At 28.0% G+C, this 16,965-nt stretch overlaps 1 protein-coding gene across 21 annotated transcripts; it reads right to left on the reverse strand.

Moving 5' to 3' along the window:
• Window positions 1–1,607: 1,607 nt before the first annotated feature.
• LOC109791528 (kinesin-like protein KIN-4C) lies at window positions 1,608–5,242 on the reverse strand. 21 transcript variants are annotated; one of them, XM_083077029.1, is made up of 11 exons: window positions 4,767–5,235; window positions 4,616–4,690; window positions 4,424–4,509; window positions 3,803–3,886; window positions 3,648–3,686; window positions 3,230–3,319; window positions 2,891–2,927; window positions 2,717–2,808; window positions 2,438–2,590; window positions 2,253–2,345; window positions 1,608–2,142 (listed from the first exon to the last, which is right to left on the reverse strand). In XM_083077029.1, exons 7-10 carry the CDS (start codon window positions 2,895–2,897, stop codon window positions 2,253–2,255), a joined length of 345 nt encoding a protein of 114 aa, XP_082933155.1. In that variant the 5' UTR covers window positions 2,898–2,927; window positions 3,230–3,319; window positions 3,648–3,686; window positions 3,803–3,886; window positions 4,424–4,509; window positions 4,616–4,690; window positions 4,767–5,235; the 3' UTR covers window positions 1,608–2,142. The 21 variants fall into 21 exon arrangements, 16 of the variants coding, with proteins under 16 accessions (XP_082933155.1, XP_082933164.1, XP_082933166.1 ...); XM_083077054.1 differs by having other exon boundaries at window positions 1,658–2,142; window positions 2,310–2,345; window positions 4,767–5,234; XM_083077038.1 differs by having other exon boundaries at window positions 1,608–2,345; window positions 4,848–5,235.
• Window positions 5,243–16,965: the final 11,723 nt, after the last annotated feature.

Here is a 16,965-nt window from a genome sequence, read left to right on the forward strand (position 1 = left end):
AAATTCCCAATCAATAGATTCGAAGAATTAGAAGCATATGAAGTTCTCAACTATTAAACTTATGACCCTAATTACCTTTGTAATTATATTCAAGTTTGTTATTGTTAGTTAATCCTATTAACAATTAGTTATGACAAGTTAGCTACATTGATGATTTAGATAGATTGACTAAGACATTATGTTGTCTATAACGAACCAAAAAAAAAAAAAAGGTTTAGATCCTCCAAATTCTTCAAGTTAAACATTGCATTGAGGGGAGAAATCCTTTATTCTTTTTAATAAGATACCATGCTTCTAAAAGTTATTCTCCTATTATATCTAGAATACACTTTAGTAATAGGCCCTTATTCCTAAGCAGATTCATGAGGCTTTTTCACTACTAGAAAAATTAAAATTAGAGAGGGAAAAAATCTGTCACTAAACTTCAAAAAATCCGTCACAAATCAGTTAGTGACGGAATTTGTGACGGAAATGATTCCGTCACAAAATTTGGCGTCACAAAATATTTAGTGACGGATTATTTTCTCCGTCACAATTAGTGACGGAATTAAGGCGTCACAAACAATATAATTTCCGTCACTAATTTGTAACAATAAATGTTTAGAAATTAATAAAAATCCGTCGCAATTTGTGAGGGATTAAATCCCTCGCAATTTGTGAGGGATTAAATCCGTCACAAACTGTGATGACTCTAATTAAGTAGAATCCGTCACAATTTGCGAGGGATTAAATCCCTCGCAATTTGTGAGGGATTAAATCCGTCACAAACTGTGATGACTTTAATTAAGTAGAATCCGTCACAATTTGCGAGGGATTAAATCCCTCACAATTTGTGAGGGATTAAATCCGTCACAAACTGTGATGACTTTAATTAAGTAGAATCCGTCACAATTTGCGAGGGATTAAATCCCTCTCAATTTGTGAGGGATTTTATCCGTCACAAACTGTGATGAATCCCTCACTAACTGTTGATGACAAAATCTGAGGAAACCATTATTTTTAAGAGTCTGGTAATCGATTACCTATACATGTAATCGATTACCAGACAAAATGTGTGTGTAATAATTACTTTTCACATACATTGATACTCAAATGATATCAAGATTTTACTTTTCACACACAAATTAACAATCAAATATATATAGAAAAGAAAATCAAAATAAGTTTCTCCATAAACTAAAAATTAACTTATTTACAAGTTAAAAATAAAGTGAAATAACTAATCCTACACTACAGAAAGAAATTAATGAAGGAAACTAGAGTAGGAAGATCATTATATTGCTCAGTCCAACAAGTGAAATAAATTTATACGTTTAAATAGATCATGCCACACATTAGGAGAGTTCAAAATACTATAGCTTATGCCTGAAAAATCCAAATGATACCACAAGTTATAATGCCATCCCCCCCTAAAAAAAATAAAATACATTAATCACATGATCACATAATGTACTAATAAAAAAATATGCATCACCAAATCTATCATCATAAAAACTAAATTGGAATAAGTATCACCAAATGTATCATCATAAAAACCAAATATTTAATTTTTTAATATAGATCAGTTTAACCAATTTAATAAGTGATTACTAAATCATTAAATGGTATGGTTAAAACTAAGTAAACTGCATATCTTATCTTAATATATACAAAAGGCTTGGAACCTGAAAACCAATAGTAAAAGATAACTAGATTGCGCAAATCTAACATACATACATATATAGATTGAAAAGATCTAATAGCCTCCATTGGTTGACGAGGCAATCTAGTATCATTCTTCTCCTACATTGCCAGTTGTATGGTTCTATGGCGATGAAGTGCAATAATATAAGTTGAAAGAGAAGGACCAGAAACAGGATGTTGTGGAGACAACTGACCAAGAAAGATGGAAAAATGAATTAAATAATTATCAAAGTGAAAGACATTGTACCCTGTCTGGTAGGTTTGTAGGCATTGGAACTACAGTAACATATTTTTGGGGGCATGATTTATGAGCATTTGCAGTTGCATTTAGAGGATGAGGTTTCTGCCCCATCATTTTGCCCCCGACCATGAAACTTGGCAAATCGATTGATGACGGAAAATCTTTCTAAATCCTGACATTCCACTCTCAAGTCCAAAATTGAGGCTCTACTATCCAATCTGCATTATCAACAACAAAATTGGTAAAAAGTAAGTAAAAGGAGAGAACAACGAAATTGCAGCCATCATGTTAAGATAAAGAAAAGCAACAGACACGAAAATAAAATAACCTAAACTAAATCTAAAGAGATTATAGCAGTAGGCAACGGAAAAGAGAGAACACAGACCAATGCTTCCACATAAGATTTAACCAGGTCATAATCCTAGAAACAAGTTTAGACCGTGAGTCAGTGATGGATTGCTTCATCAGAAAATTATAATTATACATTAACAAAATGATTTGATGAGTTCAAACCTGATTTGAATTTGATTCAATTTCATCCCAAGATTTACCATTTCGAATTGATTCAATTTTCATGATCAGTTGGTCCTTTTCACCTCTGTAAAATAGAAGCTCAGACTGCAATTGCTCAATCTGACTTCGCATTCCCACTGGGTCACGATTGATCTGTAAGAAAAATTAAAATCATCAAATATAATAAACATGAAAATTGTCACTCACATTTTAAGAAAAAGGGACAAAATGAAACAAAACAAAACATAAACATCAAGAACACTAAAATCTAGCGCTTACAACTGTCTTGTTCTGAATATTGCGAGCTCGGTTAGCATACTTTAGAATGTTCAATGTCTCTTCAGCATTGGTGTCAGCTGGACTAACACAGGCTGCAGTGTTCCAAACAGATTAGATGATACATGAGATATTAAAAGTGTAAAATTTTCAAAATCCATCAAACAAGTATTGTACCTATCATAACAGTTTTGTTGTTTCCTCCAAGAGAATCCTACATATTCATTAACCAATTCCATGTCAAGATAATATAATATGAATCCATGATTTAGATATTTCAAAAATAAACACTAACAACTAAAAATTTAGTATCTCATTTCTAGATTGAAGTTGCAATATATAAATCCCACACACAACACTCAGTTCAGCTACAAAAATAACAGGCACGCCTCCTTTCCTAACAATACATGACCTTTTAAATAATGAGCCAAAGAAGCCATAAACTATGGAGTGAGATATAGAAAAATTCATACATATTATATGCAAAAAAGAATATAGAAGCTAGTAAGTCATTACATGGTCACGAAATATCTGCTCAAATGGATTAAAGCCACTATTGCCTCCAAAACCAGAGCTTTGTTGGTTTACAAACCCATCATGGCCAATCTACATATCCATGTTAAACTAAATCAAATAAAGAGATTGACAATAAATACAATAAAATAACAACTAAAGCAAAAAAGTAAAAATGCCATTGTTCTCCAACCTCTCCCCTCTACTTTTTCACTCAAATATATATATATATATCCTCTAATATCCATAAAACAGATATTTTTTGCTCAAGTCCTACTATTATTTCCATGTTATGCTCTTATGATCTACAATTTAGGTCTCTTGTGCATATAATCAGTTACCTATTTTATAAACATAGTTAATAGTAACAATACAAGGTTCAATAAAGGAGCCAAAAAAAAAAACTAGAACGACATGAGACCTAGTCATACTGTTGGCGTTTTTCCTCATCCTTCAAAACCTACAGTGCAATTATTCAAAGGGGGGAAAGTCAAGAAACCAGAAGCCAGTTCACTCATCACATAACAGTTTCAATTAGAGTTCTAGGCAGTAAAAAGAACAACAACAACAGTACACCTCATATGCAATTGAAACTTCTTAAAACTTCTTTTCAGCCTCAGGATCATCTTTGTTTGTGTAAGGATGGAGCTTCTTTGCAAGCTGCAGAACATAGAGAAAAAAAAATTGAGATGGTAGAAATGGCAAAGGGAAAGAATTATTTTAGACAAACAATTCATGATTATCAAGAGTCTTTGAAGAATTTGTGTCCAGAAAGAATGAAGGATAAGTAAAGGGAACTGTAAGAAATATGTTAGCAAGCCTAGAACTTGTGCAGACATTAAAATATTATAAGCGAATAATACATTTTGATTCTGGTAAAAGAAAATCATAAAGAAGTAGCAAGTAAAAAATTAAACAGCAAAAGGTGAAAGACATATTTCTGTAATATATAATGTAAATAAGTGATTGCATATGTAAGATCAACATGATTTAAAACAAACTCTTCCTAGTCCAATTCAAACAATTATTTTTAATATTGCTACTTGGGAAATGACTGCAGTATCCACATACTATAAAGAAAATGACAGTTTTGTAAGCATGTGGGAAAGACATGAAATTAAAAAAGAATGTTATAATCTGATCCCTTTAAAGATACAAGAAATCATAAATTTTTACCAGGAAATAAGTCATGTTTACCAAAAAATTTTTTTTAAAAATCTGGCCAGTTTCTCCACATGCATCGACAAATTCTTCTCTGGAAATCCACAATGAGGTTGGTCTCCCTGTAAGAGTCATATGGAAACCAGTAAGCATGCATTATTTAGAGCAAGCAAATAAGACACCTTGAGATTCTAAAGAAAATCAACAACCCTAGATACTCATGCACACCTTCATATACTGCAAGTCAAGCTCTTCCACGCCTACATGTGCATCGATTTCAAAAAGCTCATAAAATTTACCCATCTGCACCAACAATGAGGAAAAATATTAACTTGGATCCATTGAGGAGAACCCTCAGGTCAGCGGCGACGGAGGGAACCTTGTTCTTGCCAACCAACTTGGAGGCATGTCCGTCGCCGGAATCCATCAAATTGAAAGGCATCACGTCGACCTTGAGCACCTTGCACGAGAACGCGGCGGCGACGTCAGCGAAGGCGAAGAGCATGACAGAGTGGTGGTCGAGAATGGCGGAGACAGCGAGCAGCGTGGAACGATTGGTAGTGTGGAGCGCAGGGAGTTCGTGCTCGATGACGTCTGCGTCGTCGAATTAGAATGCGTGAGGTTTTCAATTTAGGGTTTGGGAAATGAGGAGGGGAGTGCGGGAGGGGACATTGGAGAGGAGGAGGTCGTTGAGGAGGACGAGGAGGAAGGCGCGGGATTCGTGTAGGGTTAGGAAATCGGGACGGTGACGCGGTGGTTGAAGGAAGACGAAGACGTGGTGACGGCAAAGATGGAGGAGGAAGAGAGCGAAGAGTTCTTGGCCCCGAGTATGCTTTAACCTAACGCGTTCGCGGGAGGGGCTCATTTCTACATCGGTCATAAGTAAAACCGATGTAGAATTGGTCAATGAAAAATAAGTTAAAAAAAAGGGGGAAATGAAAAATAATTAAAAACAAAAAGGTGGGAATCATAATTTTTAATGAATAAATTAAATTAAGTTATAAAAATAAATTTGTGTATTACAAAACTAAGTTATAAAAATAAAAATAAATTAATTCTTTATGAGTATTATTTTTAATTTTAGTTTCTGCTCAGTTTATTTAAAATAAATAAAAAAATATTTATTTATTTTAAGATTTAATTTGAATCAAACAAGTTATTATTAAGTCATAATAAATTTTTTAATATTAAATTTAATATATATTAAAATTAATAAAATATTTGTATTTAAGAAATTATTACAGATTTTAGACATATATTTTAAAGTTTTTATTTTATTAAATTAATTAAAAATTAATTATATTTATTGTTTTTTAAAAAAGTGAGTTAATGATAATGAATTAATTAAAATTTTGAAATATATTTTTTAAAAAAATAATTTTTTGGTCAATACTAAAAAGTATTATAATAAATAATGAAATTAAATAAATTAAATCTTATAATGGTTATTTTTTCATAATGCTAAATTAAATATTCTAATTATTTTATAATAAATTAAAATAAAAATATAATAAAATATGCTAACTGATATATCAAATAAAATACATTAAAATATTATAATCAAAAGAAATTTAATATTAAATCAAAATATTATATAAATCATAATTAAAATTGTAATAAATTTTCTGATATTAAATTTATTATATATTAAAATTAATTACAGATTTGTATCAAAGAAATTGCTAAAGATTTTAGATTTTATTTATTATGTTTTATAATAAATAAAATCCAATATTAAATCAAAAGATTATAAAAATCATAACTCAAATCTAGGTAAATATTTTGATATTAAATTTATTATATATTAAAATTAATTAAACATTTTTATCAAACAAATTCATACTAGTTTATTCTCTCCTAATTTCTGGTTTAGTTTCCTTAGTCAGTTTTATCTAAATCCCTAAACTTTAGGGATTGATTATGTTTTATGCCTATTTATTTTATTGTGTCCATCAGTTCAATAGCATGAAAATCATTCAGATTCAAGTACTAAGGAAACTAAACTAGAAATTAGGAGATGATAAACTAGTATATGTAAACTATATCTTATAGAATTATCTTAACATAAATATATAACAAAAAACACAATATTTTTTAAAAATAATGTAATTTACTCCACCCACATACAAAAATTAATAAATGTACAAAGTAATCAAATATATTTAATAAACATACAAAGTAATCAAATATATATTATATTAAATTTACAATAATATATTGAAATTATATATACTTTTATTTATCTTTTTAAATATTAAACTTGTTGATTTATATAATAAAGTGAAATTTATAAGTCTAAAAATTTGTATACTTTATAATGAGTGTGCATGCTTTGTAAATTATTACTTGAGAGTACAAATGAGAGGTTAGAGTTGTTTGAGGCTAATTTAATGGTGTTTGATTCTACCGTTGACTGTGGATAGTTATTACAATGTCAATTATTCATTTGAATCAATTCTAATTCATATTTTTCACAATATTATGATACTTGAAAACACAAGATCGAGTAATACCTGTCATATTAACAACTTTCATGCAAAACAAAATATCTCCATTTTTTAAGTTGTGCTTATTTCTTTCATAAATCTAAATTAGATTAATTTATAAGTTTGCTTTTAAGCATAAAAAATAAGAAATTAAAGGATATTATTTTATTAAAAAAATAAGAATTTTTTAATTTTTAACTAAAAATTTAAATTTTAAAAATAAAAATTATGAAATTAGAAAGATATTTTTCAATAAATAAATAAATTAGTTAATTATTATTTATTTTATATTTGTGGACATTATCTTCTTATAGTTAATGACTTTTATAGAGTGTTTTAAAGGTTTTTAATAATTATTAGTATTTTAATAATGAATATTTATGAAAATTAATTTTTATAATATTTTGATTTTTAAGTAGCCTAGAACGGGTCGTTCTCACACTGGAACATTTGTGAAATTCCTTAAAATAGTATAATTTCAAATTCTCGCAAAAATAGTAGAATTTGAAATTTCTCATATTTGTTTTTCTTATTTCACCTATATATTTTATATTTTCTTTTCATTCTTTTAATTATTAGATATTCAAAAATATTTTTTAAATTATTAAATATTATCTTATATTAATTTTTAAAATTATTAAATATTTAAAAATTAGCTAATATTTATTTTTATAAAATTTATTTTTAAAAATCTCAACATATAAATATATTTTTAAAATTAATTTTATCATGATGGAATCAAATTATCATATCTAACCTAATAATTTAAAATTTGAGATATTTGAATTGACTTAATTATCCAAACAAAATATTCTAAGAATGATAGAAATTGAAATCAAAGTAATTCAAATACCAAGAATTTAAAATTCCTTGAATTTGTAAAATTCCTCATCTAAACACACCATAAGAGAAGACGAAAGGGAGGATTTATTTTATTATTTATTTTCAAATTTTTTTAAACAAATTTTACATTAAATTATTAATTATAGTCATTTTTTAACTAAGTTATTTAATTTTACTTTTTATAATCATTTTATTATTATTTTTATACTGAATTTAAATTTATTCTGTAACAGTAGACGGAACGGGCCGTTTCAAAAATGCCCTATATTGCTTCTCCAGTTTTGGGCATTTTTCTTATTCCGGAACGGCCCGTTTCACTTTTGAAACGGCCCGTTCCGGCCACCAGCAATTTTGAGTTATTACATATTCAACTTATTAAAAATCTAAATTTAAGATATTTCTATTTATCAAATTCATTTTTTTATATATAAAATAACATAAATATAAATTATCGTTTCAATAATTTCTAAATTCATTTTTAAATATTTTTATCAAACAAACTCATTCAGATTTTAAATTTTATTTACTATCTTTCATAATCAAAAGAAATCCAATATTAATTCAAAAGATAATAAAAATTATAACTAAAATATTTATAAATTTTCTAATATTAAATTTAGTATATATTAAAATTAATTAATTAAATATTTGTATTTAAGAAATTGTTAAAGATTTTAGATATTTATTTTAAAGTTTTTATTTTATTAAATTAATTAAATTTTATCACTTTTTAATAAAGTGAGTGAATGATAATGAATTAACTAAAATTCAAAAATATATTTTAATTAAAAATATTTTTTTGGTTAATACAGTAACTAAAAAGTATTATAATAAATAATTAAACTAAAAAATTAAATTTTATAATGGTTATTTTTTTAATGATGTTAAATTAAATATTTTAATTATTTTACAATAAATTAAATAATAATAATAATAAAATATGTTAATTGATATTTTAAATAAAATATATTAAAATATCATAACCAAAAGAAATCAAGTATTATATCGAAAGATGAATAATTGATTTAGTATGTATATACTTAATTTTATTTAAATTATATATTGAATTTAATTTTTACGTATGAATTTTTTATTACCGAAACAATTAAATTCTTTGTTTAAATATATTTATATTATAAAAAATTTTATATTGAAATTTATTTTAAATTATAAAAATATTAACTTTACATTAAATATATTTATATTATAAAAAATTTTATATTATAAAAATATTTATATTAACTTTACATTAAATATTATTTTATATTGAAATTTATTTTAAATTATAATTTTTTTAAATAAATAAGGCGGGTTGGTGGGCTGCCCGTTTAGCCCACCAACCTGTCGTGGACCGGGCCGGGCTACAAAATTTTAGATAATAAACTTGGTGGGCTGGGCCGGGTTGCCCCATTTAAAACATGGGTTGAGGTGGGCCAGGCCAAACGGGCCGGGCTAGCCCGTTTTGACAGCTCTTGTTCAGGTATATAAAATTAGAAACATATTTTGCAATAAATAACTAAATTAGTTAATTATTATTTATTTTATATTTGTGGATATTATCTTCTTATAGTTATTTTAATGACTTTTATAGAATGTTTTAAAGTATCAGTTATTGGTCATGTAATCGATTACCAGTGCATGTTTGCTAGTCCTGATATATGTAATCGATTACGGAGAAGTGTAATCGATTACCAGTGCTTATCCACTTATCTGGGCATAGTGTAATCGATTATCGAATACTGTAATCGATTACCAGTGCCAAAATGCAAAAGAACTCAAAAGGGTGTAATCGATTACCATAGTCATGTAATCGATTACCAGTGCCAAAAATGTAAAGGATCTGAAAAGGGTGTAATCGATTACCATAGTCAGGTAATCGATTACGCGACTCCTCTGCACTTAAAAAAGTGCAGTTCGTCTTCTTCCTCACGAAAGAAAAAGATTATGTTATTCAATTTTTGTTATTTGTGTTATGGTATGTGGGGTAGAGGGTGTCACACAAATGATATATATTTATTATTAATAAATACATAAAATATATATATATATATTTATAATATTATTCATAAATTAATATCAATAATATTATTAGTATATTTGTATATAAACTAATAATTTGATAAATATAACTTATTATATATTAATATAGTTTTACAAAAATATAAATATACATATCTTATCTACTATATTTATATTTTTGTAAAAGTATATTAATATATACTAAGTTATATTTATCAAATTATCAATTTATCTATAAATATACTAAAAATATTATTGATATTAATTTATTAGCAATATTAAATTATTAATAATATATAAGTTTTATTTATTTAGTAATAATAAATATATATCATTTGTTACATTAATAAAAATTATAGTATATGTTAACTTAAATAAGCAAATAATGGTATAATTTTAAATTATTATTATTATTATTATATATATATATATATTAAAATTTTAAATTTTTAATGAGAGAGATTCAAATTGCACAATTATGATTTTTGAGAGACTAAAATTGTTCAATTAAAAATTATAGGACTAAAATTGGACAATTACAATTCTTTAGGGACTAAAATTATCCAATTAAAATCTTAGGGATCAAAATTGCACAATTACAATACTTGAGGGATCAAAAATGTAATTAAGGCAAAATTAAATTAATATTTTTTTTATTATTTTCACAAGTTTTTTTTAAAATATTTTTAATGAATGTCTTAGTTTCTTATGTTCAAAATTGACAATTTTTTATTTAATTAAATGAATTTCATAATTTTTTCAGTCCTTTAATGAAATAAAATATTTTTAATTTTATTATTTTTAAAAAAAAATTAACATATTTTCTTTAATTATGCATAATTCTTAAATATAAAAGTTTCATAAATAAAATTTAATATTTTGAGAGGGAATAATTTGTCACAAATTTTTTCACAAAATATTTTAACCTATTTGTGACGGAATTTTGAGAGGGAAAAATCCGTCACTAAATTTTTTCATTTTAGTGACGAAATCTGTGACGGATTTTTTAGAGACGAAGCTCATTCCGTCACAAAATCCGTCACAAACATTTTTTTTAATTTAGTGATGAAATTTGTGACGGATTTTTAGAGACGGAAATTTTTCCGTCACAAAATCCGTCACAAATCTTTTTTTTTTGATTCAGTGACGAAATTTGTGACGGATTTTTAGAGACGGGATATATTCCGTCACAAAATCCGTCACAAAAGTCATTAAATTCTTGTCCGTCACAAAACTTAAAAATCCCTCACAAAATCCGTCACTATTTGCGATGCTATTTTTTCCGTCACAAAATTCGTCACAAATATTAATTTTTCTAGTAGTGTTTGTTATAGATATCAAATTACATAAATAGTAAAGAGTTAATTTTAACAAAGTGTAATAATATTTTCAACTCCAATTTTCAGTTACATATATATTGTGTAAATAACAAGCACTAATAATAGATATCACATGTGCCTTGTAAAATATACAAAAGAAATAAATAAGAAGTATGCTCGTAGAGTTGTCTGTCTAGTTTCATCTATAATGCATATATCATATCTCACACCGGCAAGCAAGTGACTATAAATGCCCAGACAAGTAACTCCAACACCTTTGATTTGTTCCAACCTTATTTTGATATCTTAACACCTTGTACATTCGTCGTTGAAATAGAAACTACTATCGAGATTTATTACAAATTTATAACTTAAGAAAGGGATCAAATAAGAAATAAATTTGCAAACCTGAAAGGTAATGTCCTCTGACCTCTTCATTCACTACTTCATGTCTTCTAATTTGTATAAAATCAACCCTCTACATCCATTTACATGCAATATGACATCTAAAAGGTATAAATTGAAGAATATATGGAAACACAATATATCATAGTCATTTAGATAATAGAGAAGAAAGTTGAATATAAGACTTAGATGAATCTGAATGCTTGAGGAGAATGATTTATCAAACGCAATGTATCATAGTCATTTAGATAATAAAGAAGCATGTTGAATATTACTATATTAGACTTAGATGAATCTGAATGCTTGAGGAGAATGATTTTTCAAAATTTTATTTATAATGATCATAAATAAACTATAATGATGATATGATGCCCTGATTTTAGAGATTATACAATCAGGTATTAGATACAAAAAAAAAATTGTAATTTAATAAGGGAAAATCAAGCATTGTAATTGCTAATATTATTTAGTAGGTTGGCAATAATTAGTTTCTTTAGACAAACTATGACCCTAGCGTTATTGAAGGTAAAATTACAAGTCATACTTTTGTATTCTAAAAGGTAATATACCTTAAAAACATTATGCAAATGGAGAATGAAAGGTTAATTTCCCACATATGCATATATGTGAAGATTTTGTCTTGCAGTTGTGTGTGTGATGGTTTAGTTAATTTTTTGGTTTGTCTTAAATTTGTTTTTTCTCTTAGATATGTATGGTTCTTTTTAGAGCTATTAAAGTGGGTTCAGCCCGGTGAGTCAACTCGACCCACCACAGATTTGAGCCGGGTTAGGTAAAAAAAATTAAAAATTTTAGTACGGACTAATTTTGAACTCGGCTCACCCGGGTTGAACCCGTGGGAGTCGGACTGACTTACCAACCCGTAATTAAAATAAATAAAAAAGCAATAGTTATTGGGCTAATGTGTAGATGTAGCCCAACCCAACATGAGAATATGAGATAGGGTTTCAATTTCAACTTTAGAAATCAGAATAATTTCAATGCCTCTCACACCCTATCACACCGCATCGCACCATAGCTGCCACACTGCCATCACACCGCACCATAGTTGCCACTGCACCACAACTACCAAGCACCATCGCAGACGTCGCGAGCCACCGCACGCATCGTGAGCCACTGCGCGCACCGCGAGCCACTGCGCGCACCGCGAGCCACCGCAGGCACCGCAAGCCATCATGAGCACCACAAGCCACCGCGCATCAGCACCCTGGGCCACCTCACACCTCGCAGATTAAGAGTTTTAAATTTTTAAAATAGGTTTGAGTTTTTTGGGTTTTAGTTGTATATTTAAAAAAAGAAAATAAAAAAAATTACATTTTTTTTTTAAATTAGGTGAGCTAACTCATTTAACCCACTAATTGTGGTGGGCCGGGTCAGGTTAAACTTTTTTGAGTTCACTAATAAATGAGTCAGGTTGGGTTGACCCACCAAATAATCAACCCGTGATGGGTCGGGCCGGGCCAGATTACCCATTTTGACAACTCTAGTTCTTTTTCCTATCTAAATGTCACTACTACATGTTGCATCTCAAAACTTCACAAACCAGAATATATTATGCAATTTGAACAAAATAGTAATACATTAACTAAAAAATAGTCTCCAATGTGGCCTTAGCGTGATCCTCTCTTCCTACTATTAAGGCTTGCCCTACATATCACTAGACAAAGACATCGACACAAAAGCAAATCCAAGCACAAGGGATCACCAAAGGGTAGTTCCCTTGTTTGGATAAGGGAACTCAAACTTATTATATTAATGTGGCATACCTCAAACCTTGTAGTTTTGAGACACATTTAATGATCAAAAATCAACCTAATAATTTCTTAGTAATGCTATTTTCTGCAATTATTTGGGTTTGATATATATCTAAGAAAGTTTATTTTAGCCACTTGATGTTTTTCTACACGACAGAGAAATTAGCACTAACCTAACTTAGAAAAAAAAATAAAAAACAAGAATGGAGAAGTTACCTTGTATGTAGTTGTCTCTCCAAGTGTCATCCACTATAGTGACCAAATGGCAGCAATCTTTGTGGAAAGAGATTGGCAATCTTTTTGATCTCTACTTCCCCCTCCAAAGAACTCTATTACTATAAAAATCTTGGGGTTTAGGGTTTATTAGAGGAAGGAGTTGAGGGAAAGGGATTTGGATTTCATCGTCATCGTAGTTGAAGAGGATTTGGGTTTGGAGAACCAAAAAGGGAGTGACATAAAAACTCTTTGTTGATGATGTTGTCACTATGGTCGAGATATTCGATAATTTTGAGGTTAAGATTATGGTTGTGGAATTCAAGTTTGGGAGTGACGGGGAAACTCTTCATTGAAGAGGCCAAGTTTGGGACATGGTGTTGAGGTTGTGGGATTGGAGTTCTAGTGTTGCTAAGGTAAAGCTTTTTGAGTGGGTGTTGTCAAAGAACGAGTTCGACGAGAGACTAAGTTAGAGTATATTGAATGTATATGTTTCCAAAGAAGGTTTAAGCATTGTTAGAGGGAGGATTCAATACTACATCAATTATACTCTAATCCGATGTAGAATGCTTTCAATATTACGAGAAAATCGTTGTAGAATACTAGATATTTAGTTCGGTCCCCTTTCAAATTTGATGTAAATATCCTAACTTTTTACATTTAATGACAAAAATATCATTGCATTCTTTTCCTATATTATTTTTTTTAAAACTGATGTAGAAATGTCGTCATGAAACAATAATTCTCTAATAGTGTATTGATGAATAAAACTTGAGAATTTTCACAAACGAGTAATGTTTTTGAAACCTTAATACTATTTGGTATGTAAATATAAAGTTTTAAAAGAAAAAAATCAAAATAATAAAGCATAACTTTTACCTTTTTATATCATTAAATTGATAGGAAATATGCCCCATTGATCGCCAATTAGTAACAAACAATAACTTTTAAAGGAATGACTATAATGGTGATGATGCTATAAAACGATAATAGAACATATAATATTTTGTTTATATGTTATTTTTGAGAATGTTATTTTCATGGTAATATAAAGGGAATGAAGAAATTGACCTTGCCAGCAAAGTGGCATTTGTTCTATAAACAAATGGTGTTGAATAGTGTCCATGCGAACGCAATGTTTCCGGTATCATTTGCTCAAACTTTCTTCCAATGGATGATACGCAAATTCTATGACAAACTGAAGTAAAAAACACACAAGCAAACAACTGTCATATAATCAAAGAAGAAAAAAAAGATTTCACTGATGATCAGTTGCGAAGTTGAGATAATTTCTTGATGATAGCATATATATATATATATATATATATATATGTTGAATTTTAGAGGTGTCTAGTGGCGGATATCAACTGTGTGGTTACGAGTTGTAGTTATAGTGATAGTGAGAAAAGTTTTTAAGAAGCTATATGATGGGCACTAAAATATTTCAATTTAAAATAATATACTAGAAATAATCTAACAGTTATTCAAAGTCAAGTATTAAAAAAGTGTAATTTGTCTTCTTTTTAAGTTGAAGATCCCTTGTTTATATTGGAATTATATTTTAGGAGTGAATCTCTTATTTCTTAACGCGATATTGTAAATTGTGAAATGTTATTTATTATTATTAATAATCCCACAAATTATGCTATTATGACTTTTATCTTACAAATTATGTCATTATGATTATTATTATGTATGATCTTTTAAATTTTGACACTTTGTCTTGCTTGCTACCGAGAAGCACTCAGCCATTGATCAAGTCTTGTTCAAATAGTGACATAAGGAGTTGGCTCAGATGCTTAGTCACAATCAGCTAGAGGGGTTAAACTCTCAAATTCTTACATAATAATATGCTATTCACGATAATTTGATCTTGTTTTATTGTCAAGTCTTTAACAAAAATTCATTTTTCTTACTTAATGTGCAACGAACATGAAAAATACTTAAACTAATGAAATCAACTTAAGGGGAATGGAACAAAATAGAACTTTGAAACCATGCTCGGCCTGCTTCCCCTTACCTTGTAAGTTGTAATGAAGCACACTCATATTATTAAAGTACAGTCGTGCTTGTTAAGATACATAGTTATACTTAAAAATTTGTCCTAATTTCTAAATATAAATAGGGATGTTTAAATCATGTTCTAATCATACAATTTTTAGTTTTAGTCTCTCATATTTTTTTTCTTTCTTGTATTCGATGTTGAGATTTTATAACAGGCTAAAAACCAAATCCTCGAAGAAAGATTATTCTCCTTACAATTAGCTTTTCTTCCCTATATTTAATGAATGTAGCTTGTTGGGATATTTGCCTATCATGTTATCCAATTTTCGTGTTCTAGAATTGTGATGTAATTATTTTTAGTTAAACTCCAAAGATGAATTGCAAATATGAATTATCTTTAGTGATTGTTGAATTGTTTTAATGTTTTACATTCTTGTTTTAATTAATTATTAGAGGTGCATGATTGAACTCTTTTAATTAACAAAATCCTAAATAAATTAAATTTGCATGATCAAACTTGTTTATATTATTTTTCAATTAGATTATTTTATTTTATGTGTTTATGATTTATTTTAATAATAAACTTCTTATAATAAATTTGAAATTTAATTTCTTAAAACAAACACTTCCTAGATCAAAAGTTATTAGTAATTTCATAAATAAATTGGTGACAATATTTTATAATTTGTAAAATTCATCTTGAGGGATTAGAGATAATAAATTATAAATTACAGCTAGGTTTTTTTTTTCTCCTTTGAAACTCAACAACACTTTCTTCTCTTATGCTTTAATACTTGAACTTTAATTTTTTTTTCCTTATTCTCTTAATAAATTTTTATTTTTTTAAACTGTTAAAAACATTATTAGTTAGAAAATTGTCAGAACCTAGTCATTTGGATTTGAGATATAGACTTTTTTTCTATTTTTACTACCATGGTAAATTATGTTTGTCTTAAATACATTTAATACACAACCGAATCCAAAATAAGAAAAAAAATTCAATACATTTATCTTATGAATTCAGAATTCAACCATCAAGGAAATTAAAGTTCCAAGCTGTTGAGAACAAAGAACTTAAGCAAAGTCAAAGACGTAAGAATACGAGAATAACTACGTCATACCTTTTATTAACGAGAAGATCTTGTTGGTTATTAAATAGCCTTTATACATTCTTAACAGGAAGCAGAAAATGGTCCACATTCATACTTAGACTTGCATATCCCTGCGATTGATAATATTGCATCACCATTGAAGAACAAATCACCACCAAAGTGTCTTCCAATTGAACAATACCCACCCTTATGAATAAGTTTGATGAACACTGAACAATATTCGAGAAATGAAACAAGTATAGACAGGTGATATATTATTTTTATCATTTTTAAAATAGGTTTAAATATGTTTTTAATCCATTAAATTTAGGATAAATTTATTTTTGGTCCCTCAAATTTAAAATTGATGCTTTTAGTTCATGTAATTTCAAAAAGTCTTATTTTAATTTTTATATTTAAATTTTG

The sequence above is a fragment of the Cajanus cajan genome, chromosome 1 (assembly GCF_000230855.2).
Source record: "Cajanus cajan strain Asha chromosome 1, NIPB_CcT2T_4, whole genome shotgun sequence".
NCBI lineage: Eukaryota > Viridiplantae > Streptophyta > Magnoliopsida > Fabales > Fabaceae > Cajanus > Cajanus cajan.